Source organism: Cyanistes caeruleus, chromosome 3, assembly GCF_971803275.1.
Source record: "Cyanistes caeruleus chromosome 3, bCyaCae1.hap1.1, whole genome shotgun sequence".
NCBI classification, from domain to species: Eukaryota; Metazoa; Chordata; class Aves; order Passeriformes; family Paridae; genus Cyanistes; species Cyanistes caeruleus.
Window position 1 is genome coordinate 85392606 of NC_141703.1, and position 19685 is coordinate 85412290.

At 47.3% G+C, this 19685-nt stretch overlaps 1 protein-coding gene across 4 annotated transcripts in view; it reads right to left on the bottom strand.

Moving 5' to 3' along the window:
- Positions 1-18502, bottom strand: part of MYO7A (myosin VIIA) — a 99271-nt gene extending 80769 nt beyond the window's left edge. For 2 of the 4 annotated variants that reach the window (XM_086882375.1, XM_086882373.1), the window contains exons 1-2: positions 18394-18502; positions 325-382 (exon numbers count right to left, since the gene is read on the bottom strand). In XM_086882375.1, the coding sequence (XP_086738501.1) occupies positions 325-342 (18 nt within the window). In that variant the 5' untranslated portion in view covers positions 343-382; positions 18394-18502. Of the gene's footprint in view, positions 1-324; positions 383-3378; positions 3555-18393 lie in introns of all 4 variants that reach the window. The other 2 variants (XM_086882376.1, XM_086882374.1) reach the window with 2 other exon arrangements.
- Positions 18503-19685: the final 1183 nt, after the last annotated feature.

Genomic DNA, 19685 nt, shown 5'->3' on the forward strand with positions numbered 1-19685 from the left:
ATTTTAAGTCAGGCAGTAAGTTGTTTTACTCTTCTGCATGTCCAGGATTCATGTGCAGCTTTTGGGCCATCCCAGATGAGAAAATAGAAGTGGAACATGGTGTGAGGTTAATCTGGACTACACACATAGAGCAATGATTTCCTCTAAGCCAATCAAGGATTAAGGCTAATGAGTATCTCTGCATCTTGTAACACTCCTTTTAGGGAAATAAGACAGGACAAAAATAACCTGACTTGACCCTTCCCCTCCAAAAAAATATTTTTATTAGTGCCTGTGGTAGAGGAGTAAAACTAGAGAAGCTGAGGACAGGAATGATTCACTTACCTGTCGTAGAATGACCATGGTTCTTGTATAAACACATCAGCAATCACCAGGAATGGACCTAAATCAAAATAAGTCAGCAATTAATGACTCTCCCTCTGACTCAAGAGACCCAGCTCGGCGACTGTCCCAACCCTACAGCATTTCCACTGCCCCAGGTGTGGAAGAGAGCTAGTACCACTGAAACTCCCAATGCTTTCGTAATATTAATTCCAGACAGTGAGAGACAATCCTCTAAATACATCCAGATTAATGCTGGAGACTGGGACTGGAGGTCACTTATGCAAGTAATATTTTGTAAACTGAGTCCTAGAAAGTTATCCAAGTATTAGCCCAGCAAACACACTGATACTGATTTATTACATGTGTCTTTGGATCCTCTGGCATGAACTAAAGCAGATGGAGATGGGGAGTATTGTCCTTAATGCATCACGAGGCTGGATGGATTTTCATCTTTTTACCCAAATTGCTTTCAAGAGAGGAAAGAGAATATCAAGTCCCCTAACACATCCTGAAACTAAGACCTGGATGGCGTAGTTCCACTCTCTGCTCCAGCTTTCGTGCAAGTTGTATCTTCGTGGGATTTGCATGGGAAAGTCCCATGTGCTTGCTGCTCTGCTGCCATTTCATGGCTCCCAAAATTAAATATGCTGTGTTTGTATGAATGAAAAGTGCTTTCAAAGAATTGAATTTCTGCAGCTTTTAATCTCAGAGTCATCCTTGCTACGTGGCAATCAATAGTAGCTGTATTTATGGTGTGGAACATTTTCCAGCATAGTAAAAGTACTCAAGCCTTAAAAAGCAGGGGAAAAGGCACTCAATCTCAGACCCATGATTCCCACAGGACACTGGACATTGAAAACTGATGAAGGATAATCTTGCAGGACACAAGATATTTCCTTTCACAGTGGCAAAATAATCTGGACTCATCATAAAAACCTAAATATTGTGTTTCAAGTTTTAGCCATCATTTTCATTTTTGTGCTCCCCCCACTAAAAAGCAAACATTTCTCAGAGGGATGGGCAAGAGAAGTCTTTCTACCCTCCCCACAATCCTCTCCAGGTGGGATGTCCCAAAGAGACAGACTCAGTCTCACAAAAAAGGTACAATAATATCCCATGCCAGTGTTCCCACACACTTTCCTCATGGCCAGGAAAGTGATGTCTCTTCCCCACCAGCAGCAACTGCTTGCATCACATTCAGCAAGGTAGGATTTGGTACTGATCCTGCTGGCTGAAATTTCTGTAGCCTCTCAGGTGCAGTGGGAAACAAAGGGGCTCCCATCCTAGCTAGAAAGGATTTATCTCTCTCCAGAGACTGTAAAGGCTCAACAGAATCCCTTTACCTCACCAGGCCGCCTGCACCTCCTCTACATTTTCACAGACCGCATATATGAAGTAGGAAACTACCCCACTGAAATCTGTAGGCTTCTGCCATCCAAGTGCCTTCAACCATCTTAATGAAAACATCCATCTGCTAAAACCATCTACACGATTCACAAACCCCCTGCATTGCCTAGGAAAGGAACTGGTGTCCCAAGAGTAGCCAGGGCATCACCGTTCATTAGGAAATGCTCACTAGGCAAACTTTGGCCACAGGCCATATTTAATGAATTAATTTTGCTTTTCCTAGAAGGTAGATGCGTGGTGGAAAATCACGTGCACACTCAGGATCTGAAAGGCTGTCAGGCACTTTTCCTAATTCTAAGATTGAACCTTCTCTGTAGTACATTAAATTATTACTCTTCTCTTTAATTCACACAGATTGAAAATAACTTTCTAACCCTGCCAAGTAGCAAGCCCTGGGGCAGACTGCCTAGGGATGCTGAAGAGTGTTCCACTGGGAACAGTAAATGAAATCTTAGCCTGGCTCAGAGCAGGCACTGGGGGAGGTTCTTCAGAGGTCTGTGTGTGATGATCATGGGGACAGTGTTGGACACTAGGGTGGATAGTTGGATAAGAGTTCCCTGGCTGAAGGACATCTGCTGTGGACAAGTCATCCAGTAATTCCTTTCCTCCCTTTTCCACTCTGACAAACAGAGACCTCGCCCAATAAGGGAGCTCCTAAGTATCCCAGGCATAATTTTTATGCTAAGTAGCCAAGTGACCTGAGTGAGCTGGCCCCACTGGGTGTCCACACTGCAAAAACCATGCATGGGAAATCTATTCCAACAGGCTGGGCTAAAGGCACAAGTCCATGTCTCAGAACTGCTCCTTCAGTTTTTGTCCTGCGGCTGCCGAAACAAAGCACTTTCCCATGGCTATCTGGGTTCCCAGCAATAGAACTACCTGGTGTGTGGGCATCCTGCTCAGCCTGGCTTGTGGTGATGCTGAATACTCTTCCAAAACTTGTGCCAGGTTTGGAAGAATATTTATGTACCAAATCCAGACTGGTTTTAAACAGGACTTTGGTGCCCAGAATCTTTTGTGGGTTATTTTCATTTTAATTTTCTGAAGGTTTAGCATCAGTCCAAGCCACCACGCTTCATTTTGTTCAGCGTGCCGTCAGTCCCTTCGTGATGTCTTGGCAAGAGAGGTCGTACACAACAGAGAGCTCAAACAACAGCTTTCCCCACGGCTTGCTCAGCAGGGAACACCCCAAAGGGGAGGCAGCAGACCCCCGTGCCTGCTCTTCCCACAGGGATCAGTAAGAAGGATTGGGCTTGTCTGAGCACCAGAGAGATCAGCTGCCTACTAATTCATGAGGGCCCTGGTGGAACAAAACAGCCATCTGGACCCTCTGACCCTTGCTGGCAGGTGAGTGCAGGGCACTTCAATCCCAATCCTGTGAGGAGCTCTACAGATGGTCTGGGAAATGAGCTGGGCTAAGCAAAACATAGCCAGCACCTCTCCCAAATCACTCATATGTAACACAAGGGCAGAGACAACCCTCTGGAAAGTGTATTTTTGGTAAATACGGTTCATTTTGCAGCTCTTTGGCCATCACTGGTTGAGCATCATCTGAACTCAGCACCTGGGGGAGGCAGTGGGGTGAGGCGGAAGGGGCTCAAACTACATCTGGATGCAGAGTGATGTGTGACACAGAGCTATACATGCCATTTGCTTGCAAGCTGTGGTCAACAGAAGGCAAGGAGTACTTCAGTATGAGGTCTGCACCACCGTGATCTCCACCATGGCTTTCCTGGTTCTGAAGAGATCCTCATACAAAAGGAACCGGATGGAGTTCGACTCTGGAGGAAGAAAGTCTGAGGAACCTGGACAAAGCCATTATCCTGCAATTGCAAAGAAGGGGGTTGCTACTCTAATCTCTTTAACTGGCACTTCTGTGCCCCTTGTTGGCACTTCAGGACCGGAGTCCAACCACATGACTGGCCATACTTCCTGGGGGATCACTCTGCAGTGCTAATCCTCCAGAGCACATGCTCATTAAGCATTGGTCAGAAGAAATTCAGGTATTTCACTCTAAATGTCAAATCTATTCCTTTCTCCTGCACCCTAAATGATTTTCCTGAATGCAAATGAAAAAAAAAAAAAAAAAAAGTAATTTATGGGGTGTGTGCCTTCAAATTCAATGTCTATCCCCAACCATACCCATCTTGGTGTAGAGCCCGTCTTTTGGAGAATACCTTGTGCACTCCAAACGGTAAAAAATTTCATTCAGCTTGTGTCCACTTCACTTGCCTGGCAGAAACATGTGTCACCTTAGCTGAGCAAAGAGATTTAACACGGCAGTGCTCTCTGCACACTACCGCTTTCACCTCCTGCCCTCCTGCAAGGGATCTGAGAAGGATTAAGGATTTTCCAGTGTATTTTACTGTTCATCTGAGAAATGGTGAATAAAAAGGTCAGACCTACACACTCAGAGACAAGCACCTTTGTCCTTAGCAAAACCAGGATTACAGTCAGGAAGGAAAACAATGGCTCTTGAATGCAGTTAAGCTGACAAACCCCGCCAGTCTTTGGGAATCTCTGACCACTGGCTGTGGGTGACAGCGAGCAGAAAGGAGGAAGGCAAATGTCACTACACACTGTTCCTCCTAGTCTTTGTCCATCTGGAAGCTGGCACAACAGTTTGTATTTCTGCACTCTTCCTAGAGCCCTGAATGGGAAGAAGGGCTTTCAGGTCTGAAGGTATCAGTCTTAATATGGCAGCCACCCATCTTCTTAACAGGAATCTTTCCTGTGAGCTTGATCAACAAAGAAGCTCTCAACAGAGACAATCTACTGCTTCTCTAGGTAATGTGCTCCAGCTCAAACAATTCTTCATGTTAAAAAATACTTAAGTATCTTCTCATCCTCTGTATTTGCCTTCAGCTTCTCACTTGAGGCAGTCACAACTGACCAACTACAGCTGAGCACATAGATGATAGATGGGCCCACATGGAGGATTTTGCCTGGTCTAGTGGAAGTTGTCCCTTCCCATGGCAAAAGGGTTGAATGTGTATGATCTTTAAGGTCCTTTTCAACCCAACCCATTCCATGACTCTATGATTTCCCACATTTCTCCCATCTGAGCTTTGGGTTGAAGTGTTACAGTAGTAGCCATTCACTTACACCTTCCCTTCCCCTGGTGCAAATATCTTCATCCTTGCAAGAAGAAATGGTCATTTCTAGCTCCTCCAGAAAAGTCCAGCCTTCTGGTTTTGTTACCCATTATCTCCTTTAATGTGGAGAAAAGACACATTCCCACAGGAAACAATGGTATTGCCTGGAGTGCAATAAATAGCAATGGGAATTCACCCAGAGTGTTCACTGTTTGTTTTACACACAGGACAGCATACCCTGAGCTTTTGCAAGTAAGCAAACAGTACAAGTCTCTCGTGGCGGGGATGTGGGGACATGGCAAGCACCACCTGGCCATATGTTGCCTGCCAGCGGTGCTGAGAAAGTTCCCTTATTTATGCCTTAATTGCCGCCTCCACACAGACGGATCAGCTTGAGGTCATGCTGACAAATGACGTGAGGAATGCGAGGAAGCTCTCACCTCAGCAAGGCAGGTCACAATAGCCATAAGCTGCAGAAAACATTGGAGTTACCATTGCTCATGTGAGCGGTGCATCCATGACACAGCCTGCCTGCGGGCTTTGCCTGCACCATCATCAGCACAGAGCCTGTCTTCCTGGAAAAGCTCTGACCCAAATTCACTGAAGGTCAAGAAAAGCCTTTCCTACAGCTTTTGGATGAGAACTTGAGTGATTACCAGATATCCAGTGAATGCTGGTCTCAGGAGAGGAATATCTACTTGAACAAGAGGTGTATTTTGGCATAAAGAATTACCTCCCTGTCAGCTGCAGATCCAGCTTTCCAGACAAGTGAGGTAAAAAGACAACTTCAAGCAGAGCTGCAAGCTGACATGTAAAGGTAAACCTAATAGCAGGGTAGGTAAAGAGCCATTGGGAAGCCCTGGATCCTCAGAAGGGCTCCTTGGTGTGCAAAACTGTGCAACTAAATAACAGCCTGACAGGGCTCTTTCAGGAAATGTGCAGCTTTTTCTCTTGCTCTTTCTTCAACAGTCAGCCTTACAGTGATGAAAGGCGCAGGATTAGGTGCTAATTAGATTTGAGGGTACTCCTGTCAGGCTTCTCCTTCTCGTGGGTGGATGCTGTTTGCAGGGAAGACCTGGTAGTTTGTTATTGTGGTGGGGTTTTGTTTGGTTGGTTTTTTTGTGTTTCACAAAAATGTGATGCTATGGTCATCCTAAAGATCTGGAATCTCCAAACCCATAAAATCACAGCTCCCTGGAGTAATAACAACCTTTTCCACACAAAAGAACACAGAGAACCTGCTAATCAAGTAGCCAATTAACTACAGGATGAAAAGAACACAGCTACCAAGGTGGCTTTCTGTAATAAAGCAGCCCAGCACAGGAGGAGCATTGCTGCATTACATACACAGATACTTTGCAGTTCTGTACGTCAGGGTTTGTTTTTTCTTTCCCACAAAAGTAGCTCCAGGAAGAAAGTGCAGTGCTAATGCAGACTGCAGTCTGTCATTCTGCAAGTGCAACTGAAACCCGGGGAAATGATGCTCGTAACTGAAACCACCAATAAACAGGGTGTCATCTACACAACATGAGCGACAAATGAGTGTCAGGGGCTGTGCAGAAGGTAGAGTTTCCAGCCAAAGATTTCAGTACCTAAAAATAGGGTATGATTTTCAAGAGACCTTGGGTAGATATGAACAATATGAAAAATATCGCTTCTATCTGAAAACCAAGCACTTATAAACCCTGTGCTGAGCTCTCCTCATTGGTCAGGCTGACTGTGGACCAGTTAAAAATGCAAACAATGTTGTTTCTTTTGACTGAGCTAAAAAATCTCAACAACCAGATCCCCAGCAGTATCAGATGATTGAGATAAAATGACTTTGTTTGAAACTGCTGATTTCCACAAGCCGTGAGATGTGGCACCATGAAAAGCTGAGGTGGTGATCTCTGCTGAGACTGTGAAGGGTTTGAAAAGGCAGCAAAGGAAAGGAATGTGATCCTCTGTGCCTTCCTCCACCAAGAGCTGCAGCACTAATCACAGCCTGTGATGACAGCTCCAGGCTGTGCCATACTGTTTGCTTTTGCAAAGCACTGCACTGGTCAGTGAAAGGAAGATGGAGACTGCTCTCCAGATGCAAGGTCTCAGAGCTTTTTTAGAATCATTAAATAGTTTGAGTTGGAAGGGATCTCTAAAGGTCATCCGCTCCAAAACCCTTGCCGCAGGCAGAGACACCTTCCACTAGATCAGGTTGCTAAAAGCTCCATCCAATTTGACCTCTAATACTTCCAGCAATGGGGCACTGATCACTTCTCTGGGCAGCCTGTTCCAGTGCCTCACCATTCTCATCATAAGAAATTTCTCTCTTACATCTATTCTAAATAAAGTCTCCTTCAGCTTAAAGCCATTCCCCCTTGTCCTAGCACTACATTCCCTTGTCCAAAGTCCCTCTCCAGCTGTCTTGCAGCCCCTTTCATTACTGGAAAGGGCTCTAACATCTCCCAAGAACCTTCTGTTCTCCAGACTGAACGAACCCAAACGTCTCCTCTCAGCCTGTCTTCATAGGAGAGGTGCTCCAGTCCTTGGAGTGGACCTCTGCGGTCCATTTGATCCTCTGCTTTGTCACTACCAATCTCCTAACAGAGTTACTCAAACTCTTTCATATTTCAGGTGAGGACAATATAGACAGTTGCCCAAAGAGGCTGACACCCCCTGTGTGTTTAGCTATGTTGGGGGTGCATTCTGAGCTATCCTCTAGGACTACCTCAGATGTAGCCAGGTGGGCGTCGGCTTCTTCTCTCAGGCAACCAGTGACAGGACAAGAGGACATAGTCTTAAGCTGTGTCAGGGAAGGTTCAGGTTGGATATCAGGAAGAATTTCTTCACAGAAGGGGTGATTAGACATTGGAATGGGTTGGGAGGTGGTGGAGTCACCATCCCCAAAGGTGTTTAGGGAAAGACTGGATGTGGCACTTGGTGCCATTGTCTATTGCCATGGTGGTGTTTGGTCACAGGTTGGACTTGATGATCTCACAGGTTTTTCCAACTGAACTGATTCTGTTACTTTGTGCAAGAGTGCAACAGTCTGAGTTGACACCATGTCTCAAAGGGTTATATACTAGCTAACTCGAAAAACTAACCCCAAAACACTGTGGACCTCAGGATGTGATTTTAAGCAGAGCTCAAGACAGAAGCAAAGGTTTCCACAAAGCCAAGAGCCCGCTTTGTGATGCACTCACCACCTAGGGATGGTGCAAAGCGATGCCTGAACATTTCCTTGCCTCCTCCTGGCCATGCCACACATCACAGGAGAGCTGGGAGCAAATACCTGTCACTGTGTTTATCCACACAAGCCTGAGGACCATGGAGTAAGACAGAAGCATGCAAATCCTAGAATGGGAGCCCATTAGTGTATCTCTCAGTTGTGGCTTTATGCCTCACATCAGCATCCATCATTTCCTCTCCCGTGACAGTGCTATCATTTGGGTGTCTCTGTGGTTCTCAACCTTTTCATGCTCCATGTCCCATCTGACACCCAGAATGGGATTGAGCTGTTTATATGCAGACACTGGGTTTGATCAAGTCAACCAAGATTAGAAGGGTGAAGGGTCTGGAGCACAAGTCTGATAAGGAGCAGCCAAAGGAGCTGGGGCTATTTAGCCTGAAGAAAAGGAGGCTCAGGGGTGACCTTCTCTCCCCCTACAGCTCCCTGAAAGGAAGTTGCAGCCAGGTGTGGGGTTGGTCACTTCTTCCTAGTAACAAGCAACAGGACAAGAGGAAATGGCCTCAAGTTGTGCCAGGGGAGGTTTAAATTGAATATTAGGAATTTTTTTTTCATTGAAAGGGTTTTCAAGCATTGGAACAGGCTGCCCAGGGTAGTGTGGAATTGCCATCCCTAGAAGCGATCAGAAGGCATGTGGATAGAGCATTTAGGGACGTGGCTTAGTGGTGAATGTGGCAGTGCTGGGTTAATCTTTGGAACTGATGATCTTAGAGATCTTTTCCAACCTGAACATTTCTATGGTTCTCTAAGATCACCTCCATGACTATGGGGACACGCCAGTGCTTCCAAGGTCCAATTCATTCCATCCACCAGGATTATTTATCTCACAGACTACAGAAGAAACCTGAGGTGACTGGTTTCATTTTTATGTCACCTCCTTTCTCCCATCCCTGAGCAGCTGTGAATATGAAAAAAAGACCACTTAGCTGACTCTGAGGGTTTGATCCCCAAACCTCTATTTGGAGGGTTTTGGTAGTAGTGCCATGGAAAGAGACACCTCAACTGAATGAGTCCAAGCCAAAATGTTTCATTAAAGCAAGAAATCACAGAAAACTCCCCTCTCTGGAAAGTCAGAGAATCGATATGTAGTAGCCTCTGTTCATCTGAGAGTGGTCAGGAAACAGGCATCAATTTTTTAAGCCTTCAGCAGGAAGTTCAATAGATTTGCCCTGCATTCAATCTCCTCGAAAAGTCCAGCAGGCAGAGGAGCCGAACAAAAGACCTGACCTTTTCTCCCTCACCGTGCTTTCACATAGCCCAAGCAGAACAATGGACCACGGTGGCATCTGATCCCGACTCTCCACAGAGCACTCAGCACAGCCTCCTGAGGAGGGCAATTTCCTTTTGTGCGCCAACCTCTACCGGCGATTGAGCGTTTTTCAACCACCACAGTAATTAATCAAATAAAGTATCATTTTGCAAGGAGGTCAGGTGTAATTTCAGCATAATCCAGACACAGCAGGCTGAGCTGATCTAGGAAAAATGCTGCACTTGCAGGTTGGCTGAATGGTGTTTGCAACTGTTTTCATCTCCTCTGTACCTGTACATGAAATCCCAAGTCTTGCCCCTACACACAGCACCCAGCGCATGACAGGAACTAATTAGGAGTAAAGCCTTTGTTTGAAACTGAGGGTGATTTGAGACTTGAACATACTCTCAAGATTCTTCTTGCAGTAGGGCTGTGCTGTACTGGAAGCCCCGTTGCTTGTCCTGAGCAAATTGGCATGTCTGGACAGCACTGTGCCAAGACCAGAGCTCAGGACCTGCCTATCTGTGATTCAGAGAAGCACAACTAGCCTGGACTGAGCGGGCCAGCAAGTGCCAGTGGGGTCACCATGGGTCTGCCCCTTCATGGGCTGGTAAATCCCTGCTGTTTATAGAGCAAACAATACACACACACGTGGTGGTTGACTTCAGCCTGATGTGTTTTACACTGAATGCTTGGATTTGGGAGGGATGTACCACAGGATCCATGGTGCATCCTGTTTTGGGCCAGGTTTGGGAGGCTTCAACCTTCTGAGGCACCCATGCTCTGCCAGCCCTACAGTGGAACCACAGACATTAGATGCAGGTGTAACCCTTTGGCTCTATTGCTCAGACACTTACAAAAACTCTGTTATCTCTCTCAGTTATAACTCTGTTGTTATAACAACTCTGTAAAGGTCATAGAATCCTAGAAAGACTTGGGTTGTGAAGGATCTTAGACATTATCTTGTTCCAACACCTCTGCTATGGGCAGGGAGAATTTCCACTAGATCAGGTTGCTCAAAGAGCCATCCAACAGGGATAGGGCATCCACAGTTTATCTGGGCAGCCTGTTGCAAAGGCTTGGGAACCAGAAATCTAAGGAAAGGTGCTCCATTTTACAGCAGTCTCTAGATGACCCTCCACCACCCAGATAGTGTATGGCAGAGGTAATTTACTGAATTTAGCTCAGCTCAGTAAATTAATTACTAACCCACTTCTGGTTTTTTCCTATAGAAATGTTCTCTAAAAGTCACTGCAGTCATTGTTTTAGTTACAACTCTAGCAAGATATTATCCTGTGTTATTCCTTCTTGAATCCCAGCCTATTTAGGAAGAAGGGGCTAACACTATCCTCCTTTCACACAGAGGGAAACTGAGGCATGGAGGGAGGACGTCACTTTCCCCAAGGTTGTGCAGTAGAACCAGGGCACTCAGGTCTGTACCTATGACTTCAGAACAGAATGTCTTTAATAAAGGCAGCTCCTCTACTCTTCTCTATCCTTAAATTGGCATAATAAGCAGCTGTCTCACCTCTACTCTTGTTGGTCCCTAATGATCTGGCCTTGGCACTCTCCTTTTGGTGCTACTAATGCTGGCTGGAGCAGGACTTCTGCAAGCTGTTGTAATCCTGTGAGGGCTTTTGTCTCAGCAGTAACCCCTTTGCTGGGATTTTTACTGAAATCCTCCTTCTGCCTGCCCTAACACTATCCTCTTATTTTTCACGGTCCTAGAGAAATTCAGGGTGGCCCTTCAAGAGGCTGGGGTCAACCTCCAAATGCAAGGGCTGTTAGGATTAAGTGGGTTCAAATCATAAGATACCAATCCTGTTTATTCTGCTGAGATTCCTGCTGACTCATGAGGTTGTTTTGCTTGGACAGGGACTGTAAAATTAAGTGGAGACTCTGCTCTGCCCTTTCAGGGTGTCTTTTGTGCAATCACCATCACACCCCTCAGGGCAGAATCAGGCAGTGCTGGGAGACATCAGCCCTGTAATAGTCCGGCTGAGAGGGGGACAGACACTCCCTGACTCATTGGCTGCACATGCAAAAAGTTATATTATTAATTTTTCAGCTGGGGATTCTGAGTCACAGGGGCTGTTTGCTGCTGATCTGCTGCTCTCCTTGCTGGGTGTTATTCAGGGCACGGGATACTCTGCTCTAAAGGGCATCATCTGGCTGAGCTAAAGTCACTTGTACAGGTCAAAGCAGAGTTAGACTAAAGGGCACACAGACAGGAAGGTTTGGATTAGATATTAGGAGGAACCATTATACTGTGAGGGTGGTGAGACACTGGCACAGGTTGCCCAGAGAAGCTGTGGATGCCCCATCCCTGGGAGTGTTCAAGGATGGGGGTCTGAGCAACCTGGTTTAGTGGAAGGTGTCCTGTCCCCATGGTATGGGGGATGGAATGAGATAATCTACAAGGTCCTTTTCAACCCAAACCATTCTATAATTTTATATGTTAGGTGTTGCATAGGCATAAAAGTCATTGCATCCTGAAACAGCCTGGATGGACAAAAGGACTGCAGTCTCCAGGAAGTAAAGTGGCTTTGCTCCATGCCAAGTTCCCACCTGGCAAACAGCAGAGCCAGAAATAGATAGAATTTCATCTGTGAGGAGAAGTGCCAACAAAACCCTCATTTACAACGACAAAATTCCAAATAATAAGATTTCTAGATGGTCAGTAGGGCATAGACCCTCCTAAGAAGACTTTCCTGCAGGTGGGGCATCCATAATAGCTTTCTCACCCCACCTCAGGTGTCCAACAGGCACTGGCATCATGCTGCAAGGCACCAGATTTCTCCCATGCTCACTGTGTCTTTTCATGAAATGTCTAGGAACTTTGTTTCCTTGTTACAGCTCAAATTTGAAGTGAACTTGACCATCAAACTACCGTGATTAGGTGACACACCTAAAGGGACAGGCAGAGTGGCCACACAAGCCTTGTTTCCTATGGAAATCAGCCTAGATGAGAAAGCTAGCTTTAATCAGGTCCTTAAATTATTCCAGCATTTACAAGCTGCTCTGTTCCTGCCCTTCTTTGCAGTACTTTGAGATATCCACACACAAAGAAAGGGGTGGCTGTTGATGGTTGTCATTTGCTCTTAGCTACACTTAAGAAATCAGTGGTTTCTGGAGACAACTCTCATTTCCCTGGCTGAGCTCAGCATCACAGCTGCATCTGAAAAGCGTGACTTTAGTTCCAGCCCTGCTTGCTTAGTATCTTCCCTGACTGCTGAGCTCAGGGCTGGGAGGACAGGACCTGGTTTCCTGCTCTGGAGAGTAGTCTGCCCTGGGAGAAAAACAGACATAACAGGGCATTGGGGGAGATCTGGAGGGTTTTTTCTAAGAGCAGTAAGGCTGCCCTAACAGCTTTCCCTTTCTGTTACCCACCGCCCTAATTTGTATTAGGTACAATTAACCTGAATCAACTGCAGTCCTGATTTACTTCATCACTTAGCAAAGATCTTAGAAGTCTTTTTCCAGCCATGGAGAGCTCATGCAGACTTTCAGTAGACTTGACTTGATGAAGGCTCTTACACAGAAATGACAGATGAAATGGCCACTCCTTTGTTTCCCCACACCAAAACCTTGTGTGGGCTGTAGAGACAAACCCAGTGTGTGTGTGTGTGGTTTCTGGAGTTCATGTCAGCCCAGAGTAAATCTGCTGGCCTTGAGGGCACTGATCCAGCAAATCTGAGGGATGAAAGGAAGCAGGACAGAAATAGCTGGGGTATCATAACGTAACAGCAACCTCCACTGATGCTGGAAAACACCCAAAGGCTCAGACGTGGGAGGCAGCACTCTGATGCACTCTAGCTGGGCTCACAGGGCTCCTTCCTCCTCACCACAGCACACACGTGTTGGGCTCCTCTGTCCCAGTGCAGGGGGTCTGCCTCAGACTCAGCTAGGGAAGAGGACCCTACCTGTGGTGATGAGAGGTGGTGTGGTTTGTGGGTGCTCCCACTTCCCTTCCAGCCCCACTGCTACTGTAAAGCTGTTTGAGACCACTGAGCTCAGCAGGAGCTTTGCCTTGGCTGGCAACTTGATGCCACCAAGAGGCAAAGCATTTTCTTCTCCCAGCCTCTCCTGTTGGCATGAATTCAAACTCCAGTGCACCAATACACACAAGGCACATGGACAACTGACTTATGAAGCAAACCTCACCCCAACAAAAGCATGTGTTAACTCTGGAAATCACAGGAATCCACACACATCCACACACAGACCCCAGCTCTTCTAGCAGAAGTCCAGATGATCAATATCTTTGTGGCAATTCCTTAATGGCTTTCAGGAAATCTGATACAGAATCTACAAGAAATCCCATGAAGCTCCTCCTTGTACCTGCTGCAATAAAAATATTTTCAATGAAAAAAGAACAGGTTTTGCTGATTTCCCTCGACCCACAAGACACATGGCATTTGCACTAGAATGATGTGCTGACACTTTATCTACTCCAAGACAACTAAGAAGTGAAGTGAGGCTGATATCTCAGAAGAACTCTTTGAAGGAGGATCTCTGGGCATGAACAACTTTTTAGTGAGTTGAGCTCCACATAAAATAGCCCACACTGGATCCAGCCTGTGGGCTCCCCAGATACTATATTTCCCTGACAGAGGATGCCTAAGGAGCAGTATAAAAGCAGATGTAGTGGTAATTCTCTGTGATATTTGTCCAGAAACTTATCATTTGCAGCTCAAGAACCCCTAGAGCCAAAACAGGTTAGTTTTCTTTTTCCTTTCATATATATGCTTTATAGTTCTTAGAGGCTTTTTTAAAATGAAACTCGTTCAAATGGTTTTTTTAACCCAATCCTTTGAGAATCCACAGGGTTCTGCCATAAGGAGCACCCAAGATGCCAGATTGTGAAAACTCTTTTTATATTTGAGCCTGGTCTCTATAAGCTTTATCTGATGCTCCCTAATTTTTTGTATTTTAAAGGAAAATTAAGGAAAATCTTTCTTTTGCAATCATCATGCAAACATGATCTTCCAGGATCTACAAGATACCTTCTTCCCATCTTTTCTCAGCTTGGAGCCTTGGTCTAAACAATCATTCCTCCTGATGAAGGTGTTCCAGACCTCTGTCCATTTTTTCTTTCTCAGAATTCTCCCCAGTGCAACCACTTTTTGTTCTAGATGACTTGAAATGAGATGAATCATCAGAGGAGTGGAATGTGCTCTCTGGACAACGGCAGATATGAGGAGAAACACAGAAGGGCTTGGTCCCAATATGTGGGTCCTGGTCCCAATCTTGCACAGCCCACAGCACCTTTTCCCTGTGCCCTGGTGTTTTGTGCAGGTGAGTCCTGCTCAGGTGGAAGGTGTTTCCCAGCTGCAACCCGCGAGCCTCACAAGATTACGTCTCATGATCAAGGCCAGGTTGGATGGGACTTTGAGCAACCTGCCCTAGTAGAAGGTATCCCTGTCCACGGCAAGGTGGGCTCTATGAATGAGTTAATCTTTAAAGTCCCTTTCAGCCCAAACCATTCCATGATTCTGTAATACTCCTAAAAGTCTTTGCATTTACATGGAGATGTTGACAGCTACCATGATCCCTGATTTATCTTCCCATTTCCAAAATTAGGAACAGCTTAAGAGAGTGGCTTTGTCTGATGGGGCGAAGCCCCTTCCAAGCACAGCTCCCACTGTACAAGCCAGTGTCAGATGGGGAGAGAGGACAAGACCAGGGTTCACAGAGGCTCAGTTCTCCCAACACTCATGTAACATCAGGCACATCCTCTTGCAAGTCCTCCTTCCGCCACACTCATAAAGGTGGAGATCAGACTAGTTGTGCAGCAACAACATCAGTGCCAACCTCCCCCCTAGGCACCTGTGAGTCTACAGCCAACCTTACAGTGTCAGTTTTAACTCCTTTCATGCATGTGAAACTGTTCAGGTCATCTGCACCCCGGGTAAATGCTGTGCCATTACACCAGGTTAAATGCAGGAAAGGGGATGGCAGCAGCTGAACCAACAGCCTGGGAATGGCATTTGCTGGGACTGCAGTCTAAGAAGAGCTCAATTATTTTCTGTGACTGCTCTGAGGCTGACAATGGGACCAAGCACTGTTTTTTACTGCCAGCTGGCCTGAGGTAGTAGCTGCTACCTAGCTGCTCAGGCTGGGCAGGTCTCGGGGGGGGACTTGTCTAACAATGCCAAGAAATGGAGGGGTCCCCAGAGATTTATGGCTAGGGATTTCTAACTCTTCTATTTTCATTAAAATGCCTGTTTTTCAATGGATTTTCACATTTTGCACTCCCTTTGTACAGATGGGCACAGCTACACACTGCTCTCCACTAGTGTCTAACTACAAGAGCTGCATATTGGACAACTTTCTTTGCAGAAAGGGTGGTCAAGCACTGGAGCAGGCTGCCCAGGGAAGTAGTGGAGTCATCTTCCCCAGAGGTATTTAAAAGATGTGTAGATGTGGCACTTGGAGACACAGTTTAGTGGTGGGCTTGGCAGTGCTGGCTTGAGGGTTGGACTTCATGATCTTAGAGGGCTTTTCCAACCATTGTGATTCTACAGTTCAGAGCAGGGGCTCTGTGCACAGCTACAGGCACAGCAGGGATTGGGAGGGTCTGCCTGGGGTTGGACAGACAGAATAAACACGGACACTGCTGGGGCAGTGCTGTCCTGATAAGCTCTCTGGCTGTACCTAGCACTTTACTGGGGGACTGGAAAGCCACAAACACATAGGTTCATCCCATATCAGTTCTCCTTGGACAGTGCCTAGCAGAGAGGAGGGTTTCACAGCGCAAAACTGTCTTACACGCTGTCTCCACATCCTGTCAAACCCTTGGTACAGTGACACTTGTCCCACTCTGCTTTGGGAGAAAAAAGCACTGGCTCTGCTCCAAGAGCACAATAAACGCCCCTGGCTTTCCTCTCACCCTCAAAAGTGACTGGCAGAGCTGATGTGACTATGACTGGAGCCAGCACGGTCTTGATGTGGACAACCAAAAATGTGTCCAGGACTGAGTGCCTGCAGCCACCTATCCTGTCAGACCCTTTCTGCCAGGCTTGGAAGCTGTTCTCTGCAGCTCCAGGAAAGGCTTTGAAAAAAACTATTAGCTGACAATGCCTTCATTAATCACAGCATAATCCTTTCCATGGCAACCCAAGGATTGCGAAGTCACAAGTTAGCAAGCGTAAGACAGAAACACTGTACAGCAGCCCTCGGCCCAGGGAAACTTCACAGCTAGTGAGATGAATTGGCTGCTCTGAGGAGGGGAAATGAGTTAGAAATAATATTGCCTTGAAAAGACAGTCATCCCTGGCCAGGATTCAGATCTCATAAATGCCACTGTCTGTTGGGAGATCCTGTAGCTTCATGAAGCTACTCCAGTCTCACCCCAAAAAGCCCAAAAGGAGACTTTGGCCCTACCTCTTAGTTTTACAGAACACCAGCTCTTTCAAACAGGTCAGGAGAGAAGGACAGTTTGTCACCAGGCCACCACCACAAAGTTAAACACAGTTTAGATACACATATTTGGGAATTGTAAGGGCTCAGAGGCTGCAAAGCCACAGGTAAAAAAATTTTCACTATCAATGAACAGAAGTGCTGTCCTGGATTTTTTTTGCTCTTTTTTGTCCCTCTTTGGTTTTCTTGGGACAGTTTAGGCACAGGGTAGGGAGGGGACTTCACAGGGTCTCACAGGGAGGAAGGTTTTGACTAAAGCTTTGGCAAAGCTCAGTCAAAGCTGCAAATCCATTCCATACCTTCACACTACCAGTCCTGGGACCTTGCAGTCCCTCACCTCATGGGAAGAGTAAGACTCATAACATCCAGTAGTGGAGGATGGGTGAGGAGTCAGCTTGCAACTATCATGTGTTTTCTATCTTTATGTAAGGCATAGGTTAACCCCACAGGGTTGGTTCTTGGACATCCTTTTGCCCAGAGTATGGAGAGAGGCACTCACACCAACACCACAGCCATGAGAAAATAATTTCTAGCTTTTGCCACCTCCTTCTGCAGGGGAGACTTAACAGCAAGGGGCAACCAGGCAATCTCAGACCCACTGGTGTGTTGCCTTTCAAACTCCCCCTCCATTTTGTCTACATGACAGGTCCTCCACCACACACCCCAGTCTTTCCAGAGAGACCAAGATATGTCAGTTCCACTGTCCCATTTTCCTTATGATAATATACTTGTAAATATCCTAGGAAATCCTGGGATTTTATTTTGGTGCTGTGCTCAGCTGGTCCAGCACAGCCCATGTACAAAGCATCATACTCCCAAACCAGGCAGCAAAATGCAAACTGCTTTGTGGGAATATCCCATATCAAGCCTCAGTCCCTTCCCAGGGACAGTCCTAATAATTTCAATAGCCTGGGAGATCCTGGGTGCTGCTTACCAGCATCGGTGTGAGCCAGGAGACACCCCCCAAAACCAGCCTGGGCACAATCCGTGCTGTGCTGCAGCCGGGGAAAACTTGTGAAGAGCAGCACCTGCCTGAGCACAGGTTGTGCTTTATCCACCTAAATATGTGTTTGGAAGTGCGTGAAAGCAGGGAGAGGGTGAAGTGGACTGGGAGGACACTTGGGCTCTCGTGGCACTGCCAAGGGATCCATGTTGCAGGGACATCCCCCAAAGCCTCTCCCCACATTTAAGCACGTCCGGAGGTATCCCTGAATGTGAAAGGGCTGGGAGAAAAGGCGTGGAGGGCTGCACACCACAGCACAGGAGGGCAATGCCCTCCACCCTTCGCTCCAGCTCACTGCTAGGTGACCCCAGCCAAATTAAGCAGCAGCTAGAAATTACCGAGCGGCTAATCCATGCTGCAGGAGCCGAGCTGGCTCGGGGCTGCTGGGCACTGCTGGCAGGTCTGCGGTCGTGTCGCCTCCCCCCTCCCATCGAGCCCAGCCTCTTGCCCAGGTTTGATCCGACTCGCTGCCCGCAGCCCCGGCGGGGCACCCCCATCCATCCATCTATCCATCCATCTATCCATCCATCCATCCATCTATCCATCTATCCATCCCACCCTTCGCACCTCACCGCGCCCCTCCGCATCCCCGCTGCCTGGAACCCCACCCGCAGCATCCCCAGCCCCCGCCTGGCTCCCCCGGGTGCCGCTGCGCCCCGCTCCGCCTTACCTTAGCGGGGCATGGCCAGGGACGGCGGCGGGGACGGGGCAGCGGCGCCCGGAGCGGAGCCGCGCTGCCTCCAGCACCCAGCGAGGGCAGCGCCTGCCCCGGCTGAGCCTCTTAGCGGGGGAGGAGCCGGGCTACAGCCAGCCCCCGCTGTGGGTGTGGGTGTGCTGAGGGGGTGTCAGTGCGCCTGGGGGTGTGGGGGCACCTCCATCGCGGGAGCCGCAAGCGCCGCGCTCCCGCAGCATCCCCGCTCTCCAAAGAGACGTCCTCCTGCAGCCCCGAGTCCGCCACGGATATCGTTAAATCATTTGTGGCTAAATTAAATCACATTAAATCAGTGTGGTATCATAAAATCACAGAATGGCCTGAGTTGGCAGGGACCTGAAATATCACCTAGGTTCACCCTGCTGTGGGCAGGGACACCTTCCACTAGACCAGGTTGCTCAAAGCCCCATCCAGCCTGGCCTTTAACAATTCCAGGGATGGGGCAGCCACAGCTTCTTTGGGCAACCAACCTGTTCCAGTGCTTCACCATGCTCACGGCAAAAAAGTTATTCCTAATATCTAATCTTAATCTCCCTTCTTTAAGTTTAAAAGTATTCCCCCTTTTCCTATCACTATCCGCTCATGTAAAATGTTTTCATGGCACACATGCTATGAGTTTTGCTGCAGTTTCAGGTCCTCATTGAGCAGAGCCCTGATGGATGCCTAGCAAAAAGTGTGGCTGGAAAGGTCATCCTGTCCCGTGCAAACAGGTCTCTGGGCTGTGCAAGGGACAGCACTGAGGTCCTGTGGGGTGAGACCAGGAGCTGACAGGCATCCTTGTTTGAATGCACCAGCCTTGTGCACTTGTAAATGTGAAAACTGGGACGGGAAAACACTTGAGGACCAGGAAACTCAGAGCTGAGGTTTTGCCTAGAAGCTTAACTCTGACCTGGTGACTCCCTGCCCAAATCTGGGCTAGTGTCTTTTTTCCTTCCTGCTGAGAAAGGCGGGGTTGGATTTTAATTGTGCTACGAAGCACCACTGAAGTTCCTAACTTAGGTATAAAGCTTGTCATTTTAGCTAGTGAAAGGTGCAAAATACACCTTTGTATTTGCAATGTTATCATAAAAGTTGTTTCTAAGCTCCACTTTGGAATGACAGTGCTGGAAATCCTCCTGGGGACCCGACTGAATGTGGTTTTTTGGTGATACTGCCGAAGTAAGGAGCACTAAAAGGGAGCCTCCTTGCTTCAAAGCTAACTAGGAACTCTGCTCAAAATGTAGAAGTCACAGCACAGTCCACAGCCCAGC